Here is a 27,503-nt window from a genome sequence, read left to right as displayed (position 1 = left end):
CTATGCACAGACTTTTACGCACTCCCCAAGCAACTAACGCACATTTTCTATGTTGAACCACTTTTCTGCGCACACATCTGTCAACTGACAACAGTTATCACCAGGGATCGACCCCTTCCTACAAAAACCTACCCACAGAACGTGAGCCGTACTTAGCGGGATTGTCAATTTTCTTTTACAAGGACTTTTAATACTATGACCAGACTAATCATCCCATAGGGATGGGATCAGCTAGAAAGGTAGTGAATGAAGAACAAGACGTTAGTGTCAAATTTTAACTATCCTGTTTGGTTGTGACAGGCTCTCAATTGAGACCTTAACTAACAGACGATACTCGTATATCTGGAAAATATATCATACTGAAGTTTCACATCTAAAGGGAATGCCGGATTTGAAAACCAGGTGATGTTAAACAGCTGGAAAAGCATAGGACAACTACCCAAGTTCTATAATGTGTTTTTGTTTAATTTTTGAGTTTTTAAAGTAGTTAGGCCTACTGCACAATGTTCAACTATTAAACCTGTATTTAAAATGTTCAACTTTTAACAAATATTTAATATTTTTAAAAAAGTTTTAATTTCCCTCGATTTATTATGACTATTTCATTTGCATGATTTTCCTGCAACCGATTTAGGGTGAATAATCTGTACTAGAGAAAAATAATAAAATGTTTGTACTCACAGTTGTAGACTGGTAGGTGGACACTGCGCCGGGAGACTTTGAGGCAGCTGTCTGACGTGACTCGGAGGCTCTGAGGGGATGGTGGCATAGTCCGGACTGTACTTGGTCGGGAGTAACTTGTTTGAGTTCACCAGCAAATTCAAAGGTTTTGTAGTAATTTTAGAACTTTGAGTGAGTTGTTGAACTTTTGATGGCGGAGACAACCTGCCATTCTGAACTGGAGAAGGTAGCACAGTCTTCTTGGAGTTTACCAAAAACTGTTTAGTGGTAGAATACCTCATTGATTTTCTCTCGGCATTTTGTTGGAACGGTTTACAACTATCAGACTTTTCTTCGTTTGACTGAGACGAATGTAGATCTCTCCTTACACTCGCTGACCTGATGAACTGATTCTGTATATGTCGGAAAGTAGAGTTACTGTCTAATGCTCTGAGAGGATTAACGGATAAGCCGAAAGGTTTAGACAGAGAGGAACTATGTTTTTTGTCCACAGGCGTCTGTGGACCTGGTTTATTAAACCTCTGATTGTGATTTTCATTTAGAGAAATATTACTATCTAAAGAAGCCGGCTGTAAGTCCTCGTAGTTTTTCAAACTAAGATCGGATTTCGCTGGAAATAACGTCTCGATACTCCTCCTATCTAAATTGATCCTCGGACCAACAGGAATTTGATCGTCTCTAATACCACAGTCTTCTTTTAAACTACTATTTTTAAAGTAACTCTCTAAACTTTTTTGGCGTTGGTATATCGCTCTACTTTTGCTCACGTTTGACAGCGAGCTCTCATCACGAGCCTTTCTTTCGGCGTATTCAGAATCCTTCTCCCTACTCGACATGAAAGAAGCTCTACAGGATTCTCTCACTTTGGAACACCTTCTTAACTCCGGCTGGTTCTCGTACTGAGGTTCGGGTTTTGATCTTTCAGGGAAGTAAGATTTTTGAGATTCCGATGTAGAATTGTCCAAGTAAGATTTGTTGGCGTAATGGTGTTTAGAGTCTTGAGATCTTGGATAAGATGAGATCATTGACTTCATGTCAGGCAGTTGATCCTCAGGGGGAGGGGGAGGCAGGGGTTCGTCTGAGACAAAAACTTCGTCTTCTACAACCGGTGGCGGTGAAGGAGGAGGAAGATCTGGACTGGATGAGCGAGGCACGGGATAGGCTGCTCGTAGATGAGGCTTCTTGGGAGGCCGAGCAGGGACCCAGTCATCTATTGAGATGGAGGGACCCATGATGAAGGGGCCGGACACTGCAGTTGACAGCGACCCACAACTAGAACTGAAAACAGAAAATCAGATAAGTTGTTATGAATAATTAACATGTGCATCGTATCATGAGGAATCATTGAGGACATGTGTTCGTGATAACTGAATGAACTGAGAGGTCAACAGAGAAGAAAGTCAAGCTGAGTAGATTGGAAAGGTTACTCATGGGCCATCACTACCCAGGATATATCAAACTGCTGTTACCTATTTTAATCATATTTATAATACTACAGAAGAAATAGGCCTGATATCAATTTTTGGGGCCATTCTCTTTGAACAATTCTGTCAAACTCTTCTGCCAAATCTTCTCATCTTCTGATCACAACCTGAACCACCCAGGAGAAAGAAATGGATGAAGATCATTACAGATCAATACTTTACATTAGTCTCTCCTCAATTTTTTTGTTGATCAATTTATTTCACCGATAATATGTTTTTCTGCGATTGCAGGAAACGTAGATGAAATCTGCGTGACCACTTAAGATTTTCACTATTTCCCCTGTTAACGTAGGAATTGTTACTACTATTTATCCGCGATCTTGTAAGATGTCCAGGCTTTTTATGGCGACTGCAGGAGTCGAAGATCATGTCCCCGCAAACTTGGAAGATCTACACGATTTAGCTGCGATCTTTGGAGACGAAGATGATGTCTCCGGGCAAGTTCCACGGCCAAATCCGCCGCGATCGGAGGAGACAAGGATGACATATCCGTGCTCGCGCAATATGTTAACTATTTTTCCGCGGTTACAGAAAACTGATTCCGCCATGATCCGAGGAGACGAAAATGACTTCCACTAGCTTGCACAAGATACTAGCTATTTCACCGCGTCCATAGGAGGCATTCATCATTCCAACATGATTGGTCCCCGCGAGATTGCTAAGATGATGTCCACGTGTTCGCGCAAGATGTTCACTCTTTTACACAACCACAGGAGACATTCATGATTTTGCCGCCATCGCAAAAGAGAAAGATGATGTCTCTGCGATTACGCATTATGTTTACTATTTTTCCGTGAACGTAGAATATGTTCACGATCTCTTCACGACCGCGGCAGTTGTCTAAGATTTTACTGTGACCACAGAAGACCCTTTCAATTTGGCCGCGATTTCAGATTTTGTATAAACCGATTATAGTATTATCAATTAATATATTTTTAAATAATTATTTACAAAACCACCCGATTTTGATCCGATGCCCGAAGTTCAACATGTTTTACTCAACCCGAAAGAAATTAAAAATGTCAGGCCGCGACCTAAGACCCCCAATATTATTATAAAAAAACAATAATAGACTTATTTATCAGCTAATCTCCTAGGTCTTTTTGCTCATCGGATTGTTGGAAACTAAAGGTCAATTCATTGAGTTGAAGCAATAACACTTAAGTATTTCTAAGCCCTTAAGTTCCAACCTTTGAAGAATCAGAATGTAGAGGGGCCACTCTGGAGAGAGCCGCCGGGAGCCTCATCGATTCTAAATACGGCCCTGTATGTCCTTTCTACATACTTAAAGGGAATTTCCTTGACAACGGTGTGTGCTACTATGAGGAGACTGATTGTATCATTACAGCAAAAACCATCTAGTATTGAATGAAGTAAAGTACAAAGCAAGTCTCAAATTTGAGCTATCGGTAGCTCAATTGAAAGCGATGGGAACTCCGTGGAGATCGTAATTTGCAGCCAAGGAATAGACACATACCTATGCTGATGTCTTGCTGACAGAGTCCCATTCTCTTGTTCAGTTGCTACTGGTTTATCCTTCACCGAATGCCCAATCTTTGCCTGGAATTAACAATAGTTATAGCACACAAAGTGAAATAAATAGAAAACAACTGTATGAACAAAAGGGGTTGACAGCTAAAAAGTATGAGGGTAGCGTAAGATGAAAAACATGTAAAATCAGGACATCGAAATAATTTGAGGAAAAGTTGATGTGACAGATTACGTAGGCTAGGCCTACTCATAAAGACTGTTTATATCTCTTCCAACTTTGTAAATATGATACTTCATACCTGTCATAGTTGTAGCTTTGACTACAGATACACTGACTTACATTAGAAAATAATTCCTAAATGCTTATGTTAAGATGTAACAAGTTTTAAAATTTCTTTCAATTTGAAAAATTCGTATTGTCCATTAATGGAATGTCTATTTTGTTATTCAAAGACAATGGTTGTAGTCGGACTGTAGTAGGAGAGCCACTGTGAGTCAAAGATATATCACTCGACTAACCTCTCTCCTAGCAGAACCAGCGTAGTCAGACGCAGATGAGGATCGTCTGCTAGCAGCTGAGGAGGAGGGGGGAGGTTTAGGTCTCGGAGGAGGTTGAGGGGGGCTCAGCTGAGGTTCTGACTTCCATGTGGAATGATGCCTCTCGTAGAACGACAACAGAGCTTTCTTCTGGATGGCTTTGAGCGAGGCATGATCCGTGACGCGGGAGGTGTCGTGAGGATTGCGGTCGTACGAGAACGGCAGTCTCGGCTGTTGTGGTGCTGCCTGCTGTCGTTCCAGCTCACTGATCCTCTCCGCCACTGTCATCGGAGGCGACCTGGAGACAAACAGGTCAAGCTTGAAACACTTGAGAAATACATCTTATAAAACAGCATATACATTCATGAATTGTCTGAAAGTTAAGGTCCCCTACGAACTACTGTTGAATCTAAGCGAGGAAGTTAAAATCTGACACCAGCAAAGTTCACCGCTTACTTCATCCATTTTGGCATACATCCAGTCAAAACGTGGCTTGTCCATTGCAGATCCTCCCTATCTCCTAACTCTTCACTGAGCAGGTGCTATTCTATATCAATGTATTTCAGCTTCCTAACTCATATATGAACATTCTTCACCTATCTTTCTCTTACTATACTTTTATTCACCCAATCTTGTGCCCCCTTTCTCTGCTTCTGTTACAGGTCAACCCAAGGTGTTATTTGGACCATAACGAGAGGTGGATGTCACCTGACCTTTAAAGTGGTGTCTCAAACGGCACCTGCAAGACACCAGGCAACCTCCTGCAGTAAGTACTTTGCCCGGGTAAGCGGAGCTCTGTCCAATCTACTTCCTTTGTAGAGTCTTAGCGATGTAGGGACTTGCAGGAACCCGATGAGGCTAAGAAGAAAGTTGATGAAAGGAAGTAAGCTGGATAGCAGGGGCACAGCAAGTCAGCGTCCAACAAAAGCAAACAAGGAACATATGAGGTGACCCAGCCTCAAAAAGGGCAGATGGCAAAAAATGAAGACTAAAGAATACCCTACAAAGATGTTGAGCTATGAGGAATTGGCTAAACTAACGGTTTTAACGGTACAAGAGCTGATGTTGAATTGTTGATTCCACCACTCAGTAGAAGAAACACCAAAGAATCGGTTGGCAGATTGTGAGGCAGTCAGCTGCAAGAAAGCCAGGAGTTTAGGGGCTGTACCAGGTAGCGATTAGGGATATTTTTTCTTTTACAAAGCTGTCAACTACTGGATTTCATCAAAGAACTTAGGTCTGGAGGGAGTGCAGGACTGGACACAAGTGTGAGGGTGACCGGAATTAATACATCTTTTAGGTTGCAGTGTAATCTTTCCCTAACATCTGTATCAGAACTACATCCACTACAATACTAGCCGTTCCCACCCCTACTAATTAGTTCGCCAATAATAAGTAAAATCCACAACAAATATTTTAATAGAACCAAACCATTTCTAAACTCCTATTAAATAAAGAACACAAATACTTAGGTGAAGTTATAACATACAATCTTAAAGAAAATCCATCATGGCAAAATAGAATTAATAAATTGATCAGAATGCAACATATTACTAAAAACACATACAACAAAAAATGCCTATCAATAGCAACAAAATTGAAACACTACAAAGCAGTTATACTTCCACAAATAACATATGCAAGTGAAACTATGTTTAAAACAACTAACACTGTAGCAATAGATAAAATACTAAAAATAGAAAGAAGAATCATCAGAACATGTATAAACAAAAAATATCAAAAAGATGGAGTTTGGAGATTGGCCTCAAATAAAACTGTATATAAGGAAATAGAGCCATTAACAAGTATAATTAAAAATCATTCATTGGACATCTTTTAAGGACACCGGAAAATAGAATAAGCAAGAAAGTAATTGACAAGTTGTGGAATAGCAAGAGTGACTTTAGGTGGATTACAGAGATTAAGGAGGACATGAGAAGGTTGAAAATATCATTAGAAGATTTGGAAAATAAGTCAGAGGCGCTTGCAGTACTCAAAGACAAAAATATCATCCTGCCAATAGGAGCAAACAATCAGAGACAAGGAAGAGTGGTTTCGGAAGAAGAAAGAAAACAACGGTCGGAAAGAATGAAGAAGTATTGGGCGGACAAGAAGAAGAGACAGAATTTAAAAAGAATCTAACCATTATATTGACTTAAGTGGTCCAATGCTGGCCATAAAATAATAATAACAATAATAATAAAGAACACTGTGCTAGTGTCAGTTGTGCACAAGCCTTGGCCGCAAACGGATCGTGCTAACGGACACATATACATATGAATCTGAACGGATGGTGTTTATGGCCTATAGGGACCTCAAAACAAAAAAAGTAAATCAGTCCCTGGTCCAGGTTTTACTATGTGTACTACGTCCCTCAGGGGTAGTTGTCTGTTAACTACACGGGAGGCCTCTTGTAGGCTGGCAACCCCGAGGTACTCTAGCCAACCCCCAGATCTCTCCTCTTCTTCGTTCTGTGTTCTATGGCCAGCTAACTTAGTCTTTTTGCTGGCCCTTCTTTCTTCTTCGCTTTCCTATTGAAGAATCTTCTTCCCTTCTCCTTTTCCTTTCGCTTTTGCTTCTTGTTTTAGCCGAACCTCAGTGGTGTCATGCGACCCGTGCCGAAGAGGTGAATGCCACTGGGCTCCCCAGCGTTGGTGCGTACGGAGCCTCCAGGACACCGGGCGACCCCTGGAGAAATCAGCCTGCGGGGCTCTGTCTGGGCTCGACCTCCAATTCCCTTGCTTCTCGTGGGAACACCATGGATACAAATTAAAAAACCCAACCAGAAGCAAACCTTGCAGCAACTCTAGAAGTTGCACCGCCCACACCTCAGGGATCAGCTCACTCAGTGCAAGACCCTGCTCTTGAAACGAGTGCACCAAGAGCACAGGAGGCTCTAACGCAAAACCAGGATCAAATCAAATCAAATCAAAAATTCTTTATTCATATTGTATATACATACACGAATAGTGTCAGACTATAACTAATTTTTATGCATTTTGATTTCGATTTACAGAAAAGTAGAAACCGCATACAGTTTCATTTTTTATTTTTTTCCATCAGAGTACCTCAACCTTATTTATTTAGTCGTTTTTACATTGAAAAAACTCTTCAAATGAATAATAACTCGTTTGCAACAAATGGTTCTTAACTAGTTTTTTGAAATTATTTTGTTTATTTTACTTTTTAATTTTGTAGGAAAATTGTTTAAAAACTTTGATCCCATAAAGGTTCCCTTTTTTCCAAAGAAGCTGAGGTTATGTTTTGATAAATTTATATCATTCTTATTTCTAGTGTCATATGAATGGACATTTTTTCTAATTTCCAAATTTTGTAGTTGATTTTTGACACACATAACACATTCTAGTATATACTGATCATAGACAGTCAAAATATGTAGTTTTGAAAATTTATCTTTCACAGTTATTTGTTTGTCCAAGTATAGCATGATTCTTATAGGTTTTTTTTTTAGTTTCAGAACTGTATCTAAATTTTGTTTGGACGTTCCTCCATAGATTGCCAGACAGACCATAAGACAGATGGGAATGTATATGCGCAAAATATATTGATTTTAGGGTCTTCCACTACGATGGAAGTTCAACTCCCCCAACTGGAAACAATGGAGGACGAATCCCCGCTCACACCAGCTACACTGGAAAGTAGGGATGGACGAGATTGGATTTTTAGTCCGAGACGAGACGAGACGAGATTTTTCATTTCTCAAAAACTTTCGAGACGAGATCGAGACGGGATTTCCCTTCTCATACACAACGGGAAATGCACGTTCGGAATTTTTACCTGATTTTGTAACATTGTTAGATGACTGTTTAAATACAAAAATAATGATAATAGGCAAGAATATTTACAATCTTTTATTAAAAAACATCAGCATAACATTTTTTTATTAATCACGCCTAAATTATTAAAAATGCCTACGATTAGGAAACAGTGATATCAGTTAGGATAGAGTTCAACTTATCCTAAAATAAAATAAATCATAAAATAAAATATTAATTTTTATAAAATAGTTACTTGTTTTGAATTTTTTTATAGTAATAAAACATTCCTCACACTGCTAACACTTAACAAAACTTCTCAAATGTTATTAAAATAATTAAAGTAATACAGTATTTACATTTTAAGAATTAATTAAATAAGAACGCCTTCGCAAAGGAAACGCAACTACAACACGCTCCTGTATTGCGGGTATTGCATTGACTTTCTGCAGGCGTTTTTAATTTTTTTTTTTTTTTTTTTTTTTTTTTAATTCTCGTCTCGATAAAAATCTCGGCTAAAAAGAAATCTCGTCTCGTGTAACAAGATTTAAAATTTCCCGAAAATTTCCCGAAATTTCGAGACTTGACCATCCCTACTGGAAAGAGAAGAGGAGCTTTTAAGTAGTCCTAAAACACCAAAACCCACAGAGACACTTGATGACGCCACTGAGCGACTTAGTCGTCTTAAGATGAAGAAACTGAACCTCACCATGGCACAAAGAAGGGAGACCTTAAAGGCAAAACTTATGGAAAGAGGTGAACAATTCGACCCTGACAAATGGCGCAGGGGAAAAAAGAAAAAACCCAAAAGACCAGGAGGTGAGAACACCAGGCCCAACCCCGCCTCAAAAAGGGCAGATGGCAAAAAAGGAAGACTAAAGAATACCCTACAAGGATGTTGAGCTATGAGGAATTGGCTAAACTAACGGTTTTAACGGTACAAGAGCTGATGTTGAATTGTTGATTCCACCACTCAGTAGAAGAAACACCAAAGAATCGGTTGGCAGATTGTGAGGCAGTCAGCTGCAAGAAAGCCAGGAGTTTAGGGGCTGTACCAGGTAGCGATTAGGGATATTTTTTCTTTTACAAAGCTGTCAACTACTGGATTTCATCAAAGAACTTAGGTCTGGAGGGAGTGCAGGACTGGACATAAGTGTGAGGGTTACCGGAATTAATACATCATCTTTTAGTTTGTAATTTTTTCCCAACATCTGTATCAGAACAACATTCACTACAATAGTAGCGGTTCCCACCCTACCCATTAGTTCGCCAATAATGACGTAAGGGAGTCGATTCTCCAACAAATATTTTAATGGAACTAAACCTTTTCTAAACGCCTTTTGAATAAAGAATTCCTGGGAAAAAAAGAACATTGTGTCAGTGTCAGTTGTGCACAAGCCTTGGCCGCGACAGTATAGCTATTTGGAGAACTTAATCTATGGATTAACCTTGTAAACAACACAAAGTTATATACCTGGGAGAGATCTCCTGTGATGGTTGTACAGTGTAGGTACTGACAGGGAACAGTTTCCTCTGGTTGTTGAGCTGATTGTTGCGTACCAACTGACTCAGATACAAAACACTCTCGCTATGATGCCTCTGTGGCGTCTGCACCTAAAATCGTGATTTCAATTTAAAACTTAGCAGACTTACAACAATCCATTTTTGCTTAGTTTTGGGCACCACCTGTAATGGTGGTTACACCTTCGGGCTCTTTTGAGGCTAACCCACAGTTGGGTAACGTAATTCAGGAAAATAACCCAGCACTCCCTTACAAAACCCAATATTATTACTAGCCCACAAAACATAAAACCCAAAAATATACTGTGAAAAAAAACATAGAGTAGACTGGAACAGTATTATTAATTTAATAGAAAAAAAAATACTCTTAACTTCAATTTAGAAAACTCTTAAAATTGTCTTACCTGTACTCATTGCTACCAACCCAGCTTGCCTAGCCTACCATCCATTAAATTGGTTATGGGTATATTAAAAGCTCTTTGTTAAACAAATTGGTAGGATAGGACTCATAACAATATAGCTATTGACAAACACTGTTTTAAGACTGGACTTGTCTTACTCTAGCTTCAGGGTGTAACTTTTTTCTTTCTTATTGATTCCCAGCCCACTTTGAAGTACTAAGGCTCATTGTATATTTGTTTTATAGTTAAATCACAAAATTTAGATGGTTAGAGGGGAAATTCACCAAACTAATTTTGTTGCTTATGTTGCAGCTGATTTTAAGTTTTGACAAACCTCAGCTGTTGAAGCATTGTTTTGAAGGTAGATCAAGCGAAGGTGATAGATTTCTTCTCCTAAAACCGCCTAAATATTGTGAACAGTGTATAATTGAAGAGGACTGTGTATGAGTGTCTTACTAGGAGATACTCTGCGTAGTATGTTCTCTACTCACAAATGTTACCAATAGTTTGGCTTGAAATGTTCTTTGGGCTGTGGCACAAGTTTTAGGCAAGTTTTAGCCTATTTGAATGAACAAGATATTTGTAGACTAATCTAAATTTATTCGCAAATTCAATCATGTATTTTGGATAAAAGTTTTATTTAGTGAAAAAGATGTTACTCGAGTAACTGTTTAGTTACTCTGTACTTAAGTTCCATTAAAGGCGTCCAAAGTTGAAAACAACAATAACAAAAAAGTTTCAAAAAGGCAAAAGTTCAAATAATAAATGTATAAGCAACTCAGTAGGCCTACCTTAGCGGAGTGAGCAATGAGGGGAGGACAGTTGGTACTGCTGCCTCCAGCACTCGACACATCACTCAACGATCCGTGCCACTTGAGTGTCTCACTAGATGAGCCAGAACTTGCGCTCGACTCGTGGCCTTCCAACCTCGCAGCTTCACTCTCCCTGCGCAGCCTGTCAAATTATCATTATAACATGGATTGAAGGTGAAACCATTTAAAGTTTTTAGAAATTTGCAAAATTCATGTTAGTAATGGATATAACTTTTATTTTAGGTTAAAATACCAAGATTGATTTGTGATTTCACCTGCAATATAACTGCTATTAGATTATAATATAATCTAGCTGTTTATATAATTTAGATTTGTGTGATTTGTAAATACCAATACAATGAGGTCACGGTCTTTAATTTTTTCCCTGCTTCATCAAAGAGCTATATTAGGTGGTATCCCTCTTCCATCGATGAGGCGGTTGGCGCCAAAAGTCATTATGGATTCTTATGACAACACTCGTGAAAGCCTACGAATACAAGTAGTCAACTGACCTGTCCAAGAAAGGTGTGGTGGTTGTTGAGTCGGTGCTGGACACGTAGCTGTGGTAGCCCTCGGACTGTGCGTAGGAGGCTTGCGTCTGATGTACTGTCCGCAGCGACGCCTCGTCATACGCTCTGCTGTACTGCTCCAGATCGGCCTGCGTCAGCTGAGACTCCAGCTGTTGACAGCAACCACTCGTGTAAACAGGGTTATATTCACGACAAAACAAGCTCGTTTCAGTTTGTATTTAATCTTGAATAAATTGAAGACTAAAAATATAAACTATCTTTCAAAAATTGGATTTGTTACAAAAATTGAATGGGAAAAAGACAATGGAGTGTATTGAAGCTGATCTATGTATAATCATTGACTTTTAGGTACAATAATGTAGACATCACATCTACAAAAACCAGCCATCACCAATGTTCTTATTCAAAAACAAAGTTGGATAATGAGGCATTTACAGAGTGCGCTACCCTACAATTCTATTTTCTCCATTAATTTTTGGTACTTAGTTAGTTGATGAGACATAAATTACTGTAAGTGGTCTAATTATTTTGACTAGGTTGAAAAATTAGTGCATCAGTAATTTAGATCAGTGCATTCTATAGGTGGCTCAAATCAACTACGCCCATTCCATTTTGATACAAAAACTGAAGACAACTTTGACATGGGGAATCTAGTTCTATCTATAATTCAAAGGTATTAAAGTAATTAATAACAACTTGCTCCCTCCCTAACTCATGGATGTGTTAGATAGATTGAAACCATGTCTGTCAACGGGTTGTGCGAAAGACTACACAGAGCCCCGCACCTATGGGAGCGGGGGGCACTTTGGACAAAAATACACAACAAATGCCTGTTAAAAGCCCGTTAAATGTGTAAGGGGCCCTGCTCTGAATGTTTGGACAGGGCCCCACACTACCTCAGGCAATACGCTTAAATTATAGCATAGCAAAAATCGTTGGCAAATGGCAAATAGTTGGCCCTACGTTTCTTTTGATGGTTGGCCAACGGTATGTTTTGGTACTAAATCTTACAGTTGGCCAACCAACCAATTTTTAACGAAGGGCTAACCATCCCATTGAGCCTAAACATAAAAAACACAAAATAATAAAGATTCTGTATGAGAAGCATAACTATCAGTTGAGTACATTGATTAAATAGTTCATATAAACTAATTTTGACAAAAAAAAACAGAAAAAAATTGTTGGCCCAGACTGGTCTTGAACCTTTATAATCAAGATATTTAATTGCATGTACATAAATGCTTCAAGATAAAAAGTGTACTGCTGTAGCCTATAGTGCAATATATAAATGAAATTTAGACAGTCTAGACAGCAAGTTACAAGAAAACACAAAATACGCAGATTAACAAATCAAGTTTTTATTACAAAACCTATTACAGGAACATTAATTCTTATCTTATTAAGTTGATAACTTCATCTATTAAGTCAAACGTCAAAACCCCAGAACTCCCTGTTTATTTATTTATTTATTTATTAAACATCATCACATTACATCAATTCTCTTGACAGGTGATTTGTCACAAAGTCTAATACTAATACTATACTACATTTTAAAATAAAATAGCTTACAAAAGAAATAAAGCATATAATAAGCTACAAACCTATGGGAGAAGCAATATCTTTCAAATATACTCATTTTCCAGATATTCCTCTAACGAGTAAAATGCCCTCTCCAAAAGGAAATTTTTTAAAGATAGTTTAAATTTAGAGAATGAGGCAATGTTTTTAATCCCAGCGGGTAATTTATTGTAAATTTTTGGTCCCATATACTGAGGGGATAAATGAAAGATTTTAAGCCTATGTTGAACTGGTTTTATAATATTTTTGAATCTTGTGTTATGTGGATGAGATTGTTGACAGTCCATGAATGTGTCGAAATCACTTTTAACCATTAATGCCAATTTGTAAATATAAGAGCTAAAAAAAGTTAAAATTTTAAAATTAATAAATAAATCTTTACAATGTGTTCTACGAGAGACTCTGGCCATTAATCTTACAGCTCTTTTTTGGAGAATAAATATTTTTTTGGCCTGGCTTGATGAGCCCCATACAGTAATTCCATAATTCATAATCGATGAAAAATATGCGTGATATACTACTATTTGTGTTTCTAGATTAGTAGTATCCCGAATTATTGTGAGAACAAATGTTGCTGAGCGTAGTCTTTTTGATAGGTTTTTAATGTGTTTTTGCCAATTTAGTTGTGAATCGATTTCTATTCCCAAATAATTTATTGACTGTTGTGAATGAATTGTAGTTAAGTTTGTATTTACAATTATTTCTTGAATAATATTGGATGCAGAAAACTGAATTAGTTGAGTTTTTGCCACATTCATGGACAGGCCATTTACTGCAAACCAATCCCCAAGGAGTTGAAATTCCTTAGTTATTGATAGGCTTGAATGAACTCATTGTTTTGTCCTGTGCATATTAAAGCGGTATCATCTGCGTATTGAAAGGTGGACATCTTAGTAGCATTGCATAGATCATTAACATAAATAATAAATAAACAAGGGCCGAGAATGGAGCTCTGAGGAACTCCATTGGGATTAATGTTCCACTCTGATTTATAATTTCTCTGCATTTTTTGTAAAATAAGTCTTTGTTTTCGGGTCTTTAAATATGATATGAACCATTTTAATTCAGTATTTTTTATTCCATGCATACTTAATTTTTCTATGAGTATCTCATGATTCACACAGTCAAAAGCCTTGGATAGGTCACATCCAAGATCTTTGTTCTGTTCTTTCGGTACTTGATCTTGTTGGTCCACGATCTAAGTTTATCAACATTCATACCAAATTTAATCAAAATCAGATTAAAATTGCTCAAAATATTGTGTCTATGGACACACATAAATATGAATATATAAATAATAATGAATAGTGTTTTTCACCTCTGGGGACAAGAATACTAAAAAGTAAATCAGTCTCGCGGCTAGATCTCTTGTGCTACCTACGGTAATAGCTTCTTCCCTATAGAAGAAATTCACTAACAGATTAAAAGATCAAATTTTTTTTACACAACCTGTTACTGGAACATTAATTCTTCTAATTAAGTAGATATTTCATCAGATAAATCAAACTGAATAACAGGTTTTTTGTGAATTTACAAAACAGAAGCAGGTTCAAGTCATGAGGTGTGAAAAAACCTTGGAATATTTACTGTCAATAGACTCCGAAGAACAGAGAAGCAGTTTACATCCACTCAGAATGCTAAACATTTGCTCTTTTGTGTTGTTTAATATATTAGATAACACTTCTTTGGATTAGCCGTAATAACTGTTTTGTTTTTCCTGCTGTCTAGTGCCATTTCACAGTAATGAATGCAAATTATCCTGCCTTGGAGCAGAAGCTATTTTATGGACTTTGCTGGCCAACTTGTTCGCAAGATTAGAGTTTTGCCACTACAGAACTATAATTTACATGTTTTAGTGGGATATAATTATTTTCAAACCACTTTCCTAATCGGTTTGGCTCTGTAAAAAAACTACGCTCAAGTCTTATTTTAGACTTTCTGACAGAGATTTTTATTCATGCAATATTTATTGACTGGAGCAATAATCTTTAGATTCACATTTTATGTGGGAGATAACTTTGAGTTTAACTGCGATAAAATACAAAAACAGTGTGGCAGGTTGTGGGATTATCAGAGGATTTATCTAATCAAATATGGTTGTGGCTTCAGAGGAAATATTAGATCACATCAAATGCGTGTATCAATGAAGTGTTAAATATACATGTATGTTACTAATAATGGCATCTAACATAATGTCAACTTCAATTGGGACAAAAACATGGTTCAGATTGTTCTCACACTACACACGTTAAAACTGCCAATGACATAAAAACACAAACCTAAAGAAAAAAATCAAAATGATAAAGAGCGTTTGTGCTTTCTATCTTTAAAGAATCTGGTTAGTTGAGAAATTCCATTTCAATCTAATGTCTAATATCCATCCAATATCTAACCCAAGGATATGATCTCAAAGCTTTCAGTAAATCGTAACTACTATAATCACTTAAGTATGTTGGTCGCAAAATATCTTTAGCTATAGCTCTATCCATTTCAATTGCTTACCGTTCAATTTTCCTCAACTCAAGATAAGGTTGAATGAACATAAGGGGGTTTTGCGGAGGTAGGTCTGCCACAAATAGACGGTTCTTGCTAGTAGATTTATCTTTTTTTAACTCAATATATATGGAAAAGTACTCTCTTTGATGATTGGTAGAACGTAGAAGTACACATCTCATGTCAAAACAACAGCCAGTGTTAGAATAAAAATAGATGTAGTACGAGCCAATGACAGAGCTTTCTTTTGGATATTGCATTTTAAATCCTAGGACCCAAGTCTATAGCTCTGAACTGTTTTACACATTGCTTCAGACTTGGTATTGAAGGTCGCGGCATCATCACTTTGCTTAAAGCCCTTTACTTTGCTTATTGGTAAGATTTGAACCCGTGGTCCCAGAGGCCAAGTCCCACGCTCTACCACTATACCAACTTGTTCTTAACAGGTATGGGTATCTACTACACTCCATTGTCAAGGATTTTGCACTCATTTTGCATTTAATTCACTATTCGGATTAAAATACACACTTAGCACTTAGGTGTTGCTTTCTCTAATGCATTGATAATGAATGACCATTTGAATCCTATAACTCATTTCCTGTAAAGCATGGTGTAATTTATGTACTTATGAGTTTTCTGATCACCTGGGTGAAGGAAGGGTCTTGGAAGGTGCGAGTGTACTCCTCCAGGTCTGCTTGTGTCAGACCAATGTCTCTCTCCGGAGGCGAAGGAACGTTGTAGTCCCGGCTGCCGTCACACTCTGGGCGAGGAAGATACGACTCTGGGCCGATCTTCTCGCACCTCTCCATCACTGTCTTCAACTGTAACGGAGTTCATTGTTGTTAATCCAGTGATTATTTTACAGCTCTTTGGATCTACTCTCTGGCAGTGGTACAATCACAATCGTTTATTACATTATCATAAATCCAAGTGTTTCGACTGTGAATTGCATCGTCTAGGATGCACATGTTATTTTAAAGGATTATAGTGGACATTTTTCATTTTTCACAATATTTGGGATCTGGTATCTGATCCAGTTGTCAGGCGAGGAAGTAAAAATGGTAGGTAAGCACAATGGACATGTCTGCACAATATGGTGGCTCAAAATTGTTTTTCGTATTACTACCACACAATTCTGTGTGTGGTTTTTCTTTTGCGGTTTTCCAGCATCGGGCTGGGTTAATTACCAACACTAATCTTGTTATGTTTTTGGGAACTTTTCACATTTTTTTTCTTTCATAAAAAAATAGAGGTTGACACTATTGACAGCCTCACACTTGCCCATCCACAAAGGCTATGAATCTGTGTGTGGAAGGTATCCAGCAAAGCAAGGGGTGAGCCGTACAGTACATGGGTGAACTGTACCGATAAAAAGTAGTAGTAGATATCAGGATCCGAACCCATGTCATGCCGACTTGGGCCCGAAGTCTGAGGTGCTACCGACTGAGCCATCGACTCACCAACAAGACCAGATTCCAGATCCCAAAACATTAAGAACAATTTATATATTGCCAACCATGATGAAAAATGTCTGCAATAGCACCTCAAATAACATGAACTTACCGTTACTAGAAGTGAACTTCAATAAGCTATGGACTTAATTTTATTGTCCTAAAGATTTTTTTTATACGCCCGGATATTGTTGCATTGGTTAAGGCAAGACGTGATGTTGGATAGGGCATGTGCTAAGAAGAGAGAAAGGAACGAGACTGTGTGAAGTTTTGAGAGTCACACCTGGGGGTCGCCGGAATTTGATCCCCCTGGAATTTTACCCCCTGGGCAAATCTGACGTCACGACATAGTAGCCTGAGTGACCAAAAGTTTGTTCGCGGCCGGAATTTTACCTCCGCGGATTTGGAAGTCTAATGAAAATAGCCAGAGCGTGATTAATTAGATTAGCGATAAAACCCGGAATTTTACCCCCTGTCCATATAACTAGCGTTTAAACAACTGAAGATGTACGGGCTGGATTTTTACCCCAGGAATTTTACCCCCCGGATTTTTACCCCCCGGAATTTTTCCCCTGGCCGATTTTAGAAATTGAATGATTGATTTTTGAACTGTTGGTTAATAAGTATGTAAAATAAACTGAATATCTCATTTAAATGATAATTGGGTGAATATTTCTTCGTAAAGAAACAATAAGGAATATTTTGTTATTGTTACAATACAAACGAAACACATTGTTTTACCATGGTTATATAATAAATTGTTAAAGAAATCTTTGAATAAATTACCATTCTGATGTTTGTTTGTACATCATATTAATCAACAGTTGGCTTCAAAGATCGAATCCTGATACTTGAATCTCAAAATTAAAATCAAAAACCTGTTCGATTAGTTGATGTTACAAATAAATTAAGATAGGCTTAATAATAAAATGTTTACTATTAAATTAAAACAGAATGAAGATAATTAATTATTCTCACTAATTTATATATCTGGCCAGGGGGTAAAATTCCGGGTGTAAAAATCCAGGGGGTAAAAATCCGGGGGTAAAATTCCGGGGGTTAAAATCCGGGCCGTACATTCTAGGTTTTTATAATTTGATGTGTTCTGATTAAATTCACAACCGTGAAAATATATGTTTAATTTCGCGTTTAATCCATTGAGCTGATATCGCGAAACTCAAAATTTCGCAGCCGGAATTTTACCCCTGGTTTGTGACGTCACGTTTGCCCAGGGGGTAAAATTCCAGGGGGATAAAAATCTGCTACCCCACACCTGGAGGTAAGCGTCCATTGGGAAGGACAATTGCTGCAAACGTCATTTTGGCAGAAGATCCAGAAGGGTGGAAGAAGCTACACGGAGCAAAGAATCAACTGAGATTTGTGGAGCCATGGCAGTAAGTAAGTAACAATTTAGGTGGATTGACTTAGAAGGAATACCAGTAAGTGACTTAATTTATTTGACTTCAGCTGATGTGGTTCAAGGTATTTGGTGGCAAATGTGTAAGTTTTTTTATAGCATCATTGAGCATTTCTTGTCAGAGGTGTCTCAAAGATGCGTAATCTATTGACAGACAAACCGGCTGGGTGGTTGGGGAGTTACAGTACCCGCTTTTGAATCAGAAAGTCATTTCTATCCTGGGAAAACGATTAAGTTTACTGAAAGGTTAAAAACTGAATGCAGATTTTTTTAACGACTCTATACCTTGTTGATTAAAGAACCGTTAGTCTAAGTACTTAACATACCCTAACTATACAATTTGGAATTCAAAATCTTGTATGGCTAATTGTCTTAATAAACTTTTAAAATAAATAAATAAAAGATAAAATAAGAGACACGTGTAGATAGAATGAACTGTTATCCAAGGTGAATTAAGTAATGCTTGTGTCAGATAAGAATTGTTATTCATTGTACATCCTGAGTTTGTCTCTTAGTTTGTTGTTAAATTAAAGACATTTTAACACATTTATAAAAATAGTTCAATACTCTTAACTAATCTATAATTAATGGCTGTTACATGTAAACCAGCTGGTAAATCTAACATTTTGGTTATAAAAGTCTAAGAATTACAATAGTATTTATAACTGAGGTATGAAATGATTGTTGAAGAAGGGTAGAATTAACAGCAATTGATACAAGTTTGGTATTTTTTAACCGACTTCCCCACTACCAACAAAAGGAGGAGGTTCTCAATTTGTATGTGGCGATGTTTTTTTTTTTCTATGTATGTTCACCAATTTCTCTGTGATTCTTTTACCGATCAGTGTGGTTCCACCACCAAAATAACCAGGATAGTTTCTATTTGGTACCTTATATATTATGTTTAAGTATAATATTTGTTTCGGTGAAAAATTCTGAAAACCTTAAATATTCAATATTTATTTTGTTTACATTTGAGCAGATTGTTTACATTTGTGCAGAGAAGGCAATAAATAATAATAACATTCCTACAGCTGTTAGTTGAAACCATTTAAATAAAGCTACAGACAATTATTCATGAAACAGTTGCTTCATATTGATCAATGAACTATTTCTTGCCATGGAGCCTAAATGAATTACATCGAGAAAAATGCATTTTGTTTTGGTTAGGTACTATAAAAAATGTATTATACTTATTTATTATTATTTATTATTATGTACTATAAAATGTAAATGTATACGTTTGACCTGATTTGTGTATACAGTAATTCTGTTTTTAGTATTGAACATTCTGACTTACAAAAACATATATGTTTCAGTGAATGGCTGTATGATATTGACAAATAAAGGTGTGTTGTAAAAAACCAAAGCATTCGTAAAACAGGTCTAAATATGAATTAAATGCAATTATTCCTTACACAACCTAAGTCGTGTGACAGTGCATAATCGTCAATTGTCTTAAAAGTGTTAAATATTTTAATTACTAAACATGCATTTGCAGATGTGGAATGATTATTGATATTCCCTACCCAGTTACTATATCATATCAATACTATTATGCCTGCTTCGGAAAGTCCTAGAGGAAGATATGATTTGCAATTTCGACTAGGCTATATCTTGATCAAGCCAAACCACCTACATGGCTTGCACCACTTTTAGCTGAACCAATCTTTCATATACATATTTCATTTGCAGATGTGGAATGTTTATTAATATTCTCTACCCAGTTACTATAACATATCAATACTATTATGCCTGCTTCGGAAAGTCCTAGAGGAAGATGATTTGCAATTTCGACTAGGCTATATCTTGAGCAAACAAAACCCCCTACATGACTTACACCACTTTTAGCTGAACCAATCTTTCATATAATATTTTCCAAAGGTACTATACGTGTCAACGACCAATTTTCCACTTTTGAGAGATTTTTTAGTGCTGGTAGCTGAGGAATAACTTTCATATTGTTCCAAAAGGCTTGAGACGTTACTGTATTTCTTTTTATAATGTAGAAGTACACCGATTGCAGGAAACGATGATGTCTGACATTTCAATGTATCTAGAAAAGACAATTAGTTTTTCATTAGGCCTAATGTAATGGACAACTCTTTCTTTCTTAAGGAATATCTATTATCTATCTAATAAATCTGAGCCTGGAACAGTCAAGTTTACAAAATACTTTTTCACTTGTTAGTCTTAACTTTACTGGTTAGCCTGGATAGGAAAAAAAATAAACAGCAAGGTTAAATTATTTTGGAAAAAATTTTAATAAAAACGTTTATTTTCATACCCATTGATTATGTAACCTGAACAGGTGACTCAAGCAGTTTTAAAATAATGATTGTTCTGTGGAACTTTTGATTGTTTCAAACAGTTTTGCTTATCAAAAAACCTCAAGTAATTAATATATAAAATATTATACAGTCACTAAAAATCATGAAATAATTTATTTTTGTAAAAAAATACAACCGACTTCAAACGCTCTAAAAAGAATGAAATAATTTCAATCAAGTAAACTTTTGTATTAGGCAAGCTCACGTATTTCAAGTCGGCGCGGCGCAAACTGCAAATATGATTGAAATTAAATATTGTGGGTGTATTTTGAAAATCAATAAATTCTAGCTGGATAACATAAATATAAAAAACATACTGAACTGTTTTGTTTATATATTAAAGGAAATATCATGTATTTTATGTTTACTTAAGAATATATGCATTATGAAAATAACACACTCAATTTTTCTATATGAATAGGAAAATAATTTAGTTTGATATTATGATAGGGAAAAGAAGCTAGTTTAGTATTAAAACGTTACTTATCCAAGTTAGAAACATTAAAATGCGTTATAATCTTTTTAAAGATACTCGTTAATACCACTATAATGCCGATCTCTGATTACGGTAATAAAATAACACTTAACGCATAACTATGATAAAGACATGCAGATTAACACCTTCAGTTATAGATAGTCATCTGCAATATGGACACCCTCTTTCAATTTTGTATCAAAAATCATCATAGAGCCGCGCCGACTTAAAATACGTGAGCTTGCCTAATACAAAAGTTTACTTGATTGAAATTATTTCATTCTTTTTAGAGCGTTTGAAGTCGGTTGTATTTTTTTACAAAAATAAATTATTAAAGTTTAATAGTAGAAATGGTCCAGTCATTAAACGGGGATAAAACCTAAATATTAATAATTTCACGGATAAAACATGAAAACCAGTTATTTTATCATATAAAAACATATTTTTGAGTAAAGACAAATAGCTGATTATAAAATCCAAATTCAAATAAACGAGCCCAGTTAAAACTTTAAATATGTTTTATAATTTTTTTTTTAAACATAAAAAAATATATGTACTAGCAATGACTTAACGACTAGGGTTAGTCAGCTGTAACACACAAACATCCCCACAAAATAGCAGGAAAGCTAAACTATTCAAGTTATACAAATTTCAGATGCAAGACTGAAATAATTGAAATATATAGGAAAAAAACCACAAAATAATCCAACAATATGGCAGATATCAATGTTTTTGTTCCAAAGATACACAAGTGGAAGAAACAGAGAGCAGGAAGTGAAAACAAAGGCCTGCGATATGTAAACCTTTGTAGGTCAAACCCGCCTCCCATCTTCTCCATCTCCGACCTTGATTACAGACTGCAGCTTTGTTATTTGGGTTGTTTGACTAATGATCATGAACCAAGACAATCAATGACATCCTTTACGGTTTTTAAAAGTTAATTGTTTAAACCAAAAACCTTTTTGGACGTAACTTAAAAAAATATATATATCTACAGAAGCATTCAGAATAGCAATATTAAAGGCGTAACTAGGATGCCCCTAAAGGGATTACAGCGGGGGTCTGGGGGGTTTGGAATACCCCCGAGGGAAGTGGGGGGTAGGGAAGTCCTCCACCGGAAAATTTGTGAAAATTATATCTGTAAACTTGCGTTTTTAGGGTATTTACAGACATAAAAGAGATACCTATTTTAATTGTAGAACAAGAATTGTAATTTTAAAAATATAATGTATTAAGGTCAAGGAGGGGGGCTTAAACCCTTAAAACCCCCCCTGGGTACGCCACTGACTGGCATAGTATGACAAGATGAAAGAGAAGTTAGAGCTTTATTGTATTTTGAAATACAATAGTAGTTCAAATAGTTTGTAGTTTGAAGTTAGAGGTTAAACATATTTTTTTTAAACAGTTAGTTTATTTCAGATAATGTAATAAAGCTACAATATCATCCATATTATAGTAATCTATATTTTGTAATGTAAATGGTTCTTCATCTTGGATTTTTTTACAAGCAGGTTAAAACTCAGCTATTTTGACCACTTTCACACTAATCAGACTATACAGGGTGTTTTTTTAAAAAATTGCATCTTTATTTATGTAAAAACCGCAATAGATAGAAATATGCAGTTTGCGGGAATCATCTATTGAAGTAGGGGGCCCAATTGCTTTGAATTCAACGTTACATTCACATCCCCCCCCCTTCCCCCCCTGCCCCCAAACTTATTCTTTTTAAATAGCAAGGTACCCCTTGTGACATATCAAATGAAAGAGCATGAAAAAAGAAAATGTTTGATGAAAAAAAATTAAAAATCGGTTCATAAATTTGCGAGATATTTCCTCCCCCCTTCCCCGGAACTTGATTATTTTTTTAATAGCAAAGTACCCCTTGTGACATATCAAATGAAAGAGCATGAAAAAAGAAAATTTTTGGTGGAAAAAAATTTAAAATCGGCTGATGAATTTGTGAGATAATCCCCCCCTTTTCCCCTACCCATAACTTGTTTTTTAATAGCAAGGTACCCGCCCTTGTGACATATCAAATGAAAAATAAATTTCACCAAAAATTTTCTTTTTTCATGCTCTTTCATTTGATATGTCACAAGGGGTACTTTGCTATTTAAAAAAAATCAAGTTCCGGGGAAGGGGGGGGGAAATATCTCGCAAATTTATGAACCGATTTTTAATTTTTTTTCATCAAACATTTCCTTTTTTTATGTTCTTTCATTTGATATGTCACAAGTGGTACCTTGCTATTTAAAAAAAATAAGTTGGGGGCAGGGGGGAAAGGGAGGGAATGTGAATGTAACGTTAAATTCAAAACAATTGGGCCCCCTACGTCAATAGATGATTCCCGCAAACTGTATATTTCTATCTATTGCGGTTTTTACATAAATAAAGATGCAAGTTTTTAAAAAAACACCCTGTATAACAAGACCCTTTGTTAAACTGTAAGCACTCGAAACTAGTTTGAACAGTTTAGTTTGTCCTACTATGTAATCTCCAGTCATTAGAGCGCATATCACAATATCCTCAGTAATTAAGCGCTGCAAGTGATGCACTCTAATTAAACGCAGTGCAGGTACATTAGCAACAGGAAATTAGAAGGTAGGTGGCCTAAGAATCTCCTGCAAAAGTGTCGACGGATAGATATAAAGAGTCAACGTCAACCAGGGACGTTGAGTGCCTTCACTGAGATTGCAAGACCAGTCGACAACGCATCTGGCCTTGACTCCAAGTACCCAGTTATTAACTCTCGATCCGCACAGAAATCATCAACTCTATTGAGTGTCGACCTCGGTGGTGATTGAGTGCACTAGTCCGCTCTTGTTTTCGATTAAGTCAGACAGTGAGGCATGACTGTGCAGCTTTTGACACTCGACTGAGGATTTACACTCGGATGAGAGCGTGGGTTAAGTTATGTTGGTGCACCAAACCCACACATGACCTTGGCGCGACCTTCTAACATAGACCTCATGTGGTGACTCAGTGTAACTCATTGCTTTTAACATTTATGGTCTGAAAAGGTCCTGAACACATGATCTTAACTACCTTGACCTAACCCTATGTAATGTTTTTGATCCAATACCCCTATGTTGCATACATAGGAAATGATGATAAAATATTGACCTTTCACAACTCTAGTAATTTGAATTACAGTCCACTCCACTCCCAGTAATTCAAACACTCGATAAATCAAAACTTTCAATGATTCAAAATAAAACCTCAGTCCGTAGAGAATCACTTAATATTTCAAAGTTTTATCAAGAATTATGATACTCGGTATTTTGATGTTAAAGCAGAGGGCAAGCAGATTTTTGAAGTTTCATGGGCAAAACACTCTATAATTCGAAGGGAGGGATTGATAGATTGATTCCCTCCTGTCATACACTTAATAACAAGAAACTATACATCCATTGTTAGCAAAGTAGTTCCTCTTAACTGTCATTGATGGCGCAAGAATCAATAGCAAAAAGATAAAAATAATAGTGTTTTTGCAACTAACTAAAAAGAAGTTGTTGTTGTTTTCTTTAAAGTAACTCAAATAAGCTGTTTTAATTGTAACGTTATGTACCTTACATAATTCAGTATTTAAACAAATTAAGTCTTCATTTGTAATTCAAATTGATCTTACTCTTGATACTTAATTTTTCTTTTTTTGGCCCACTAATTTCAAAATATTAAGTCTATTGTATCGTCATGTGAAATATTTCAAAACAATTTCCTCCAACAAAATGCTTTCTGAACAGTAGAAACATTAAAATGTAAATTGCCTTACAGCCATTGGCAACAACTCCTCCTTTGCAATGAAAGAGCCACAGATTCATAACTATTAATTCACTTTCTCTATAATGGATAGTTCATTAGGAAAGTTGCAAGTTATAGCCCCAATTGCACAAGCTGGGAATTATTCATGGCTTATGCATAAACATTGTATGCTAAGCGGCCCCTATATGTAATGATCACTACAATTATTAGTTCATTCTGTAACATCTTCATTTCAATAATAATAGCAACACATTTAAATGCAATATAAGGAGTCTACAGAATGTCAGATTCATCAACCCGACCTAACTATAAACATGGTAAACCAAATTCAACTTTTTTCAAATTCAACTTTTTAATTTGATAATCAATGGTAGAATATAAGAAGCGTTGTAACTACAGTGATTTGCAACTGTAATTATCTTTTCAAGGTTTTTTTAAATAGACAGCTGTTAATTAGTGAATATAGACCAAATTAATCAGACTAGATAATTGCTAGAATATTCACCTCGTGCTGATTGTATTTAATTACTTAATCCAAATACAGTAAAACCTCTCCTAACCTACCCTGAGGTGATCATGCATATGTCGAAAAACTTAGAGTCGGAACGGGCAACTATGTAAAATTAAATATAATGTAGAAATTAATGTTTTATTATTTGTGTGTCTGTTTCTATGCCATTGACAATTTTTTACCTTTTTGTAAGGGGACGGTCCAAACCTTGACCTTGTTACTTCCTGATAACAGCCCCCCCCCCACCTGTACCTTTAACAGCTGAACCTTTTGTTAGATAGTATAATTAATTAATGACACACAGCATCTGGGTCTAGAAACAATCTCGGGTTTTTACTGAAATAATATAAATAAAAGTCCTATCCTCTATCATTTCATCAATGAGGGAGGATGGACACGGAGACGGAGACGGATGTCTATCCAAACCAAGGAACCGGGTGTCTCTCTATTCCAAGAAAAGGTTAGGGAAAACAGTCTCCAAAATTAAGGACAGGAATGCCAACCTTTATTTTTAACTGAGTAGACGCTTGATCCAGGGTTTTTTAAGAGGGATGTAAATATAAGGCTGATAAACCAAAGTCTATTGTTAAAAAATATAGGGAGGATGTTAATCCGAACAGTGGTTAATGCAGGGGCGGTTGCCGGTTAAAAGCGGATTCACTATCATTTTTGCATTTTCATTTTCGATAGGATACTGAAGTAGACATAAAAGAACATCGTTGAATGAGCTACTAATATAGTGCGCTACAGCACAGAGAAGTAAGAAACAGAGGATACACTCCATGGTACACTCAAGTGGTGTCTAGCACTAGTGCTGGTGTCTATGGCAAAGTCCTCTACCGCTCACCCTCCCCCTCAAGTACAACACCCCTCACAGTGGAGGAAGGCCCTGTGACATAAGGAATTCCAAACAATGCTTGCTGTTCAAGCTCTTCCTTGCTCATCACAAGTATACTTCCACTCCAACATACCAGCACTGAAAGTGCACAAGCGTGTTTCCTCTGTACCTTAATTGTCTGTCGCTACATTAAAAAAATATATTTTCCCTCCATCAGTTTGACTTGGTAAACAATTTAGCATATTCAAGAGAAAAATCTATCTTACATCAACCGGTTGGTAACTCAGTTCAACTTCGCTATTTTTAAATAGCGACACAATTCATCGGGAAAGAAAGTTCTATCCTATCAATAGTCTAAACAAATACAGTTTGTATACCAACCTGTTGACTGAAGAGAGGGTTGATGCGCTTGTTGTAAGGTCGACTGATCGAGGGCGGCTCCTCTTTGGGGTAGTGGGTCTGGTCCGTCCACGACTTGGACCTGCTGGAGCCACCGAGGGAGGTGCGGGGCGCCGCTGGAGCCGGCCACGAAGGGTACTTCTCATGTCCCGGGCCGTAGCGCACCGCCTTGAGACTTGAGACGTCCCTGACAGGCGCAGGCGGAGGCGACCCACTGCCTACACTACCCTGGAATAACACGTTCATATTTAGTAATTTTATCATCCCGGTATGAAAAATTAGGGAATCATCAAAATTATTGGGTTGGACTGTCTTACCTTAGCAGTAGATATATCAGTCAGGAATACAACTTATACAAGATACTGGATACCAGAGATATGAGTTTGTGAGAGTCAATACCTCAGTCAGCAGCGCAACAGATTTTGGGCCCAAGGCAGTGATGTCTTGAGTTCAGGTCATGGTACCTGCCTACTTCTTTTTATCAGTACAGTCCAACCTTGCACTGCATCAGCTCACCCCTTAAATTGCTGAATGTGTCCATGCACAGGCCCGAGGCCTATATGGAAAAGCAATTGCAAGTTTAAAATAGGCCGCCAACCTCTTAAAAATAAAAACACCTAGAACTTGATTAAATGTAGGACACCAAAACACTGTTGCTACCGACCATATGTTTTTGTTTTTGTTTTTGTTGGTCATGAAGGAAAATATGCTGTCGTCTTATATTACCTCTGACTGACCTAGGGGTAGTGTTGGTGACTAGAAAAGTTGTGTAGCAGTGACAGGAGGGATGTGGTGTTCTTGACTGGTGGGGGAGTGGGTGCTACTGTCTCTCTCATGACCTTGACTTACCTGAGGGTAGTGTTGGTGACTAGAACAGTTGTGTAGCAGTGACAGTAGGGAGGTGGTGTTCTTGACAGGTGGGGGAGGGGGTGCTACTGTCTCTCTCATGACATTGACTTACCTGAGGGTAGTGTTGGTGACTAGAACAGTTGTGTAGCAGTGACAGTAGGGAGGTG

The 27,503-nt window shown here is 36.9% G+C and overlaps 1 protein-coding gene across 1 annotated transcript in view; it reads right to left on the bottom strand.

Annotated features, from left to right (window-relative positions):
* LOC128994064 (protein Shroom-like) overlaps positions 1-27,435 on the bottom strand; it is a 77,136-nt gene extending 49,701 nt beyond the window's left edge. The window contains exons 1-9 of the mRNA XM_054418291.1: positions 27,337-27,435; positions 26,470-26,715; positions 15,949-16,125; positions 11,216-11,382; positions 10,683-10,845; positions 9,444-9,583; positions 4,176-4,491; positions 3,643-3,725; positions 682-1,959 (exon numbers count right to left, since the gene is read on the bottom strand). Of these exons, the coding sequence (XP_054274266.1) occupies positions 682-1,959; positions 3,643-3,725; positions 4,176-4,491; positions 9,444-9,583; positions 10,683-10,845; positions 11,216-11,382; positions 15,949-16,125; positions 26,470-26,715; positions 27,337-27,435 (2,669 nt within the window). The remainder of the gene's footprint in view (positions 1-681; positions 1,960-3,642; positions 3,726-4,175; positions 4,492-9,443; positions 9,584-10,682; positions 10,846-11,215; positions 11,383-15,948; positions 16,126-26,469; positions 26,716-27,336) is intronic.
* Between the last annotated feature and the right edge of the window lie 68 nt (positions 27,436-27,503).

This window comes from Macrosteles quadrilineatus, unplaced genomic scaffold (genome assembly GCF_028750875.1).
Source record: "Macrosteles quadrilineatus isolate MER2022 unplaced genomic scaffold, UCM_ALF_1.0 Scaffold_5__1_contigs__length_97177068, whole genome shotgun sequence".
In the NCBI taxonomy this organism is placed as follows: domain Eukaryota; kingdom Metazoa; phylum Arthropoda; class Insecta; order Hemiptera; family Cicadellidae; genus Macrosteles; species Macrosteles quadrilineatus.
Note: the sequence above shows the minus strand (reverse complement) of the source record. Positions and strands in the feature narration are given on the sequence as shown.